Source organism: Gallus gallus, chromosome W (assembly GCF_016699485.2).
Source record: "Gallus gallus isolate bGalGal1 chromosome W, bGalGal1.mat.broiler.GRCg7b, whole genome shotgun sequence".
NCBI lineage: Eukaryota > Metazoa > Chordata > Aves > Galliformes > Phasianidae > Gallus > Gallus gallus.
Window position 1 is genome coordinate 6,293,179 of NC_052571.1, and position 7,475 is coordinate 6,300,653.

The following is a 7,475-nucleotide window of genomic DNA, read 5'->3' on the forward strand; positions in this document are numbered from 1 at the left end:
GGATCTTAAGGCAGAAAGCTCGAGTCGTGCTGAGAGATCAGCCTCTAGGTTGTGGTGAAGGATCAGATGGCAGAAAACCCCTCAAGTCTGTCGTGGTGAGAGATCAGCCTCTAATCCGCTGTGGTTGTTGGACCCTCTTTTATCCTCCATTTTCTCCTGCCTACGTGACATCCCTGGGTGCTTGAGCAAGAGTCCTGGGCATACCTCCTGAGATGGCCATCTTCCTCGAGATAAGTCCACACAAAAAGACCGTTTCCCGGCCATTAGCAGCAGCTTCTCTCTCTCTCTCGTTGCCCCTGGCCTTGTCCATCTGTGCTCCTTAGAGGATTTCACAATCCTTAGCCAGGACCTGTCCAGTGTCCTCCAGACAAAAGATTTCTCTGCCTTTGCCCAGGACTTGACTGGACTTGTTCCTCAGCAAACTTTGAGTCAATGATATAAAAGAACAATCTCTTACACCACCCCGTGACTCAAAGGTTGCTTAAAAATGGGACACTGGGCATCCATGATGGTGAGAAAAAGATAGCAAGCATAAGGGTTGTAGAGCAAAAGAAGGTAATGACAAAGCCTTTATTTAAGAAATAGGCACACGAGGGAAAGATATCAAAAAGAATCGACTCACCCCTCCTGGTAGCAGCGCGCAGGCAGAGCCGAGCTGAGGAATGTGTCCCTCCCCCGTTCGTACCGCCGCGCCGCCGCACTCACACACTCACAGAGCCCACCCATTGGTTCAGGCTGTGACCCTGGAATTCCACTACACTCCACCCCTTCACAGCATGAACCAATGACTGAGCAGGTAGGGGGTGAGCCCCTGCAACCTGGTGGCCCAAGACACAATGCACATCGCAACGCATACACAACACCCGCCGCAATATAGGATGTCAAAACAATAAAGGCAATCAGTGGCAGTCCCCTTCACGGTTCTGTTGGGCCAGTTCTTGATGTTCTTTCTCGAGGCATATCTTTTTCAAGGACCAGTAGCGCTTCTGATTCATGCTCTCCAGTCCCCAAAAGTTCAGCAGTGCGTCACAGGGTGTCATGATGTTTCCTCATAAGTGTGTTTGAGTGATGTTGCTCCTGCTGGCCATCCTGTGAACTTAAAACCTCAAGGGGAGTAAAACAGATGTTTAATAGGTACGAGGAGGGGTAGGTCCGCCCTCCATGGTAAGATGCAGGCTGTATTTCGGTCTTGAGTCAACACCTCTGCCTGTATCGGGGCATGTCCTGGCCTTCAATACCACACTCTTTGGCCCAAAATCTGCGACTGAATCACTATATCGGGTACCAAAGGGGGGGTTCTAATTTGCCACGTGGACATGATTAATGTCCCCCTTGCAATGAAAACAGGGGTGTCAACTATTACCTCTGTTGGCCATACACCGATTACTGAAGGGTTTACTGATCCCCCAACCTCTAACAATCTCCCCCAAGGTGCAAGGAGACCACACCATTTTGGTCCTGCTTGCACCTTCCAAGGCCATTTTACCTTGTGTCTCCCGGGCTCTAGGTCATCAGGGGCAGGGAGCAGAAGATTATTCATTGTGCCAACTTGTGGCTTGAGAGAGGTGTCCTTGCTTGTAATTTGTATCCTAAGTGGGGAGGCCCAAGTTGTCTGCAGCATTCTTAAAGCACTGGGTCTGCCATCTCTTGGTCTCTCATTCAAGTCTCGCAGGGTTTCATAAAGCCTTTTGGTCCACCCCTGCAAGGACTGTGAATCTGCCTTCAGAGCAGCCTTCAGGATCCCATTGTATCTTTCTATTAGGCCTGCTCCTGTTGGATTGTAGGGCAGGTGAAACCGCCATTCAATGTTATTGTCTTCAGCCCACTTCTGCACAGTTGCACCTGTGAAATGTGTACCTTGATCACTCTCAATAACCTCAGGAGTCCCGTATGATGCCATCAATCTAGTTAGAGCTTTGATGGTAGAGGCTTGGTTTGCCTTTGCTACAGGATAGGCTTGCATCAGTCCACTCGCTGTATCGACACAAGTTAGGGCATATCTGGCCCCCTCAGATCGAGGAAGGGGACCTATATAATCAATCTGCCATCGCTGTAATGGGTTGTGTCCTCTAGCGAGATGGGCCGTAGTTTCCGGCAGAGGTCTTGGTCTCATTCGCGAGCAAGCGTCACAGTCCTGACATGCCTGGACAATATCTGGTAACTGTATGGGCAACCCCCATGCTTTAGCTGCTGCCCACATGGTTTTCTGTCCTGCATGTCGTAGTTTACAATGCAGCCAGTTGGCTATGTCTTCTGCTGATGAATTTTCCAGCCATTTAACTCAAGCCAGTGTGTCAGCTTCATCATTGCCTGGTGACTGCAAGGGTTGATGTCCAGAGACGTGGTATGCTCGTACGGTCCTGTGCCTAACCACGTTCCATATATCAACCCACATATCTTTGCCCCAGATAGGTCGGGCATGGATTGTCCAATCCTGAGTGGCCCACTGTGCTATCCAGAGCGTGAGCCCTCGGTAGACTGCCCAACTATCTGTGCAGATGTTTAGTGCACTGTTGCCAGGCTCTTGAGTTATCACCATCCACACAGCTCGTAGCTCAGCCCACTGGCTACTTTGTCCATCCCCTTCTTCAAACCATATTGTTTCAGTTGAGGGACGGTATGCGACAGCTCGCCACCTACTTGGGTTCCCTCTGCTGGATCCATCTGTATACCAGGCATCTTCTGGAACAGGGTATTTCCCCTCCTGTACAGGACTCTTTTCTGGACAAGTAACCACTATTTCCTCAGGTGTCTCGCTGTGATATGTTACTGGCCCAAGTATCTTTTGAAGTTCTTCCTTCAGTGGAGATGATGACAGGCGGCTTCTTTGGCTAAGATAGGCAACCCAGCGTGCTACTGTTTGTGATTGGGCCACCCCGGTCTTAGGAATGTGAGTTAGGTCTTTTACCCACCCCTGAATTGGTAAAGTTGTTTTGACAATAACCTCTGCGGTCTGAGTTATTGGTTCTACTGCCTGCAATGCAGAATAGGTAGCCAACAACTGCTTTTCAACCATGCTGTCTCTCTCTTCTGCTCCATGCCAAATCTGTGACCAGAACTCAATTGGGATTCGAACAGAGCTCTGGCGCTGCCACAGCCCCCAGACAAACCCTTCTTGGGTTACATGCACATCCAGTTCGGCTGGAAGGGTCAGATCAAATATACCTAGCGCCTGGGCCTGTTTAACAGCTATTTTTGCTTGCTGGAAGGCTTCTTGTTCTGTTCTACCCCAATCCCATACTTGGCCTTTTTTTGTTAATCGATATAAGGGTTTTAGCAGTTGTGCTAAGTGGGGAATAAAGGATCGCCAATATCCTAATATACCCCAAAACTCCTGCAACTGCTTCGGTTTCGTAGGAACCGGGAACGCTTGGATATTATCAGTGATCGCCACGTACCATCTGGTTTCCTGACTGGCCATATGGGGGAGTTGTATGGGCTGTGTGCAGGTCTAATGATCCCTACTCTCTCCAGCTCCTGCACAGTCTTGGTAATTTCTTGTTGCCCACCCGGGAGTCTATACTGCTTTGTATTTGTGATCCGGCGTGGTTGTGGCAAACAAATAGGTTCAATTTCTGCATGACCCCTTATGATTGCCTGCACTGCCCGGATACTAATACATCTTTCCCTTAATCTGAACTCTCCCACAGTGGTTTGGAGAGTCAAACCCGACAGGATATCAATCCCCAATATGTACTCTGGAACTGGGGCGATAGACACCTTGTACTCCCGGGGTGGTAGACGCCCAACCCCCAATTTCAACCATGTTTGTGTTACGGGGATCATCTGCCCCCCAAACCCACCTATCATTGCCTTAGAGCCTGAAAATTGGTTTGGGTCACCATATATAATTGATGCTTCTGCCCCAGTATCTACTAATGCCATAACCCGCTGTACATTCTTTCGGGACCAATGAATCGTTAGTTCAACGTAGGGTCTCCGGTCTCCTCTGGAGACCCTAGTCTTGGGGAATTTTGGCTCCCCTGTCATGCCATCAGCTCTGCAATCCCTAAGTCTTTTTCCTCTGATGGCTCAACTGTGGCTGCCCAGGCCACCTGAGGAGGTTTACGTTTTTTTGATGGGACTATGAAGTCTTCTAGATTCCACGTGTTTTGTGGAATCCGTTCTATGAGTCTAACTCCTTCCCTTTTAGGGGAGCGTTGGAATCTCTGACTGTTTGGTAACTGTTTCCATAGATGTAATAAGACCTGGTTAGGCTGTCCATCGATCTTTTGAAATTGAACCCCTGCCCTAATCAGGTCGGTAAACATTTGTTTTCTTGAGACCCTGATGGGTCCAGATTGAATTACATTAGGGGCAGGTCTCCTAGGTCGTGGTGGCGGATGGATGTCCGACTTTTCCACCACCATTCGGACATTGCGCCTGGCGCGCAGGCGCTCTGTCTCCCCCAGATCTGCCACCAATTGGGCGGCCTGTTGTATAATGGCCTCTGAGGCCACTAGGGGATTCAGTATGGATACCAAAATTCCATACTGATGTGGTGGAGCCTGCTGCAGGATGAGGTCCCTCATTCCTGCGGAAAATTTTGGAATTCCACTACAAGGGTAAAGGAGGGAGGGGACGGGGAATGAAATGTCTTATACAATCGTTACAAAAGATTTCTCAGTCTTGGTTACAAAGTAAATAGGGGATACAACATCTTGTATAAAACATGAAATCATACAAGATACAAACATAAGAGTTGCAACAGCACACAATCGCAACTTGCCACAGCCACCACCCCGTGATTCTTCCAGAGTGGTAACATGAATATTACATAATGAACAGAAAAGAGACAACCGTATATTTGACAATAACCACTAATAATAAACAATTAACAGATTGTTTCCTTTAGTCGTGAGCTTCCTAATAAACATCCACCCTTCACCACCCCACCCACCTCCCGCTCACCTGGGAGGGGGGGGGGGGGCGAAGGCATCAGCTGCCCTTGAGCTTTTGTTCTGGCCAGCAGTTAACTAATTTCTCTAACCTGACTGTGGGTAATCCATTCATCAAATCTCGTGGAATACCCTTTCTCCAGCCCAGAGTCCAAAGTCCATTGCGTTTATGATCAATGCATCGTGTCCCAGTTTTTACTGGGGATGAAACCTTTTTGGTTCCAATAAGTTTTGGGCTAGGTGGCCTGGAGGCAAGGCTGGCTACTGCAAGCCTTACTCCTCTTGGCTCAAATTTACTGGAGGTAGAAACCACCGGCCCATATTTTCTTCCATAGTTAATTAATTCTTGGGCAACCTCTCCCCAAGTCCACACTTTGGATCCTGACTGGTGGTTAGGGGCTACAGATCCTTCCAACGCTGCCCAGGTTCTCTCTCCCTGAGACATGGCTTGTATCTTTCCTTGGAGTTGTATACCTATAGGTTTTAACAACTCAGGAAGTCCCCTAATTAGAGGCGTCAATCTCTCCGGATTAACAGGTAACATCATGGGTGATTCATGATGTAGCTGCAACTTTCTATCATACATCATTTGGAGACAAGCAGCTTTCTGAACATTCTCCACTAACTGGTCGATTGTTCCCGTAATAGCAAGAGGGTCCCCCCTTTCTAAAAGGTTGAGACCCCCTGCCCAATAGGCAGCCCTCTGTGTTAAGGATCAGGGAGCACGATTATTGCCAGCAGTTAAAAATACTCCTGGTCCCCAATAACCTTCAGCTTCTTTCTCTGTTAGTAGGATCTGGTCTCCGCCAGTGAGACTAACCCTCCAGACGTATTCTGTTTCAGACTCCTTTGGGGAGCGGCTGAAATCCTTTTTCAGTTTGGCCAGTTCAGTGGCCAAAAAGGGAATTTCCTTAACATTCATTTGAGGATCTAGATCCTCACTGTTATCGAAAGTATATTCAGTTTTTATCAAAGGACGAATGTGGGCTGGAGGGGCCTCTAATTTATCTATCCTTTCCTTCACCCCTTGTAATTCCCCTTGAGGATAAACTTTTTCTTGAGGTGCACTGTGGATAACAGTGTCACCGGTGTTCTTACACATTATCAGCTCCTTAAAAGCTGTTTGCAACAAAACCAAATTATGTCTTTCTCTTTCTAATTGATCCTCAAGACTCGTTATTTGGCTTTGCAGAGATTTTACCAATTCTTGCGTCACTTTAATCAATTCCTGTAATGCTTGAATAGTCTGGGTTCCCGTAGAGTTCTTTTCCTCTCGGAACTCCACAGCTGCTTTTAAAGCAGCACCGAGTACTGCACAAATAAAAGATTTCCCTTTTCCAGCCCGAGTACGAGCCTCATTTTGTAAAACACGAATACAGTCTGAAACACTTTGCAAATTATACCAGTTCTGTCGTGCCCAATCCACCCCTGATACAGAAGGCCGAGCACCATGCTTTTCTAAAAGATCAAATAATACATCTTCACTTTTCACACTGGCCATACTGTTGCTCATTTCTAAATACACAGAAAGATATACACTGAGAGAGGAGGAGGTACACCTATTCAAAAGTACAGATAACTCCTTACCGCCTCTCCCACGGAGGCACACCACACCTAAAGAAATGTAAATGTTCCGATCGCACCTCCCTTTGTTGAGGAAAGCACAAGGACAAAGAGTCTAAACCAACTTAAAAATCGCTCCTAACTTCTCTGCGAAACCACACAAAAAATTGCAAACACCACACCAAAGCAAGACACACTTCGGTTTCAAAATCCGCAGTTAATTTTAAGCTAAAACAACACTTTCTAGGTTTCAACAAAGTGAATAAACTTCTTGGAGAGGCACACACGTTTTTTAAGTCAAAAAACGTGTATCACTTCCTTACTTCCCCAAGAGGCGCACAAGAAAGAGGTTCAAATTTCACACTTAAGTTGCAAGATCCTTAAATCACAAAATGCAGTGAGGTCTTCCCGAGGAGGCACACGTGTATTAAATGCAATTAGACAAGATTCATATGTCCTCGAGAGGTACACACAAACAATTTTCAGCAAAGTGAGTAAACTTCTTGGAGAGGCACACACGTTTTTTTGTTTTTTTTTTTACTTAAAAAACGTGTATCACTTCCTTACTTCGCCAAGAGGCGCACGCGTAGAGGGGGGGTTCCCTAAACCACAAAATGCAGAGAGGTCTTCCCGAGGAGGCGCACACATATTAAATAAATGCAATTAGACAAAATTCATACATCCTCGAGAGGTACACACATAAATAGTAAAGTTTCAGAGTACGAAGCGATCTTCCTGGAGAGGTGCTCACGTCTAAGTTATCAAAAAGTATCGCTTCTTGCAACTCCAGGAGGTACACACAGAAAGTTTCAGACTATTATCTGGAAGGACAACACTCTCATGGCGGGCATCCTGCCGACTACGCCATAAAAAAATATCTCGCTCCAATTTATAGGAGGGAGAGGAGGTTCTTTGAAATATGTATGCCCAGCGTGAGATTAAGAAACAACGGTTCAAATGTTGGTCCAACCAGTTTATTACAAATGTTAATAAGGGAGATGGGGAAAGGGGAGG

At 46.9% G+C, this 7,475-nt stretch overlaps 1 protein-coding gene across 1 annotated transcript; it reads right to left on the reverse strand.

Moving 5' to 3' along the window:
- Positions 1 to 4,938: 4,938 nt before the first annotated feature.
- LOC121108230 lies at positions 4,939 to 6,492 on the reverse strand. Its single transcript, XM_040655285.2, is given in 1 exon segment — positions 4,939 to 6,492. A coding segment is annotated over 1 exon segment (1,473 nt). The 5' UTR covers positions 6,412 to 6,492.
- Between the last annotated feature and the right edge of the window lie 983 nt (positions 6,493 to 7,475).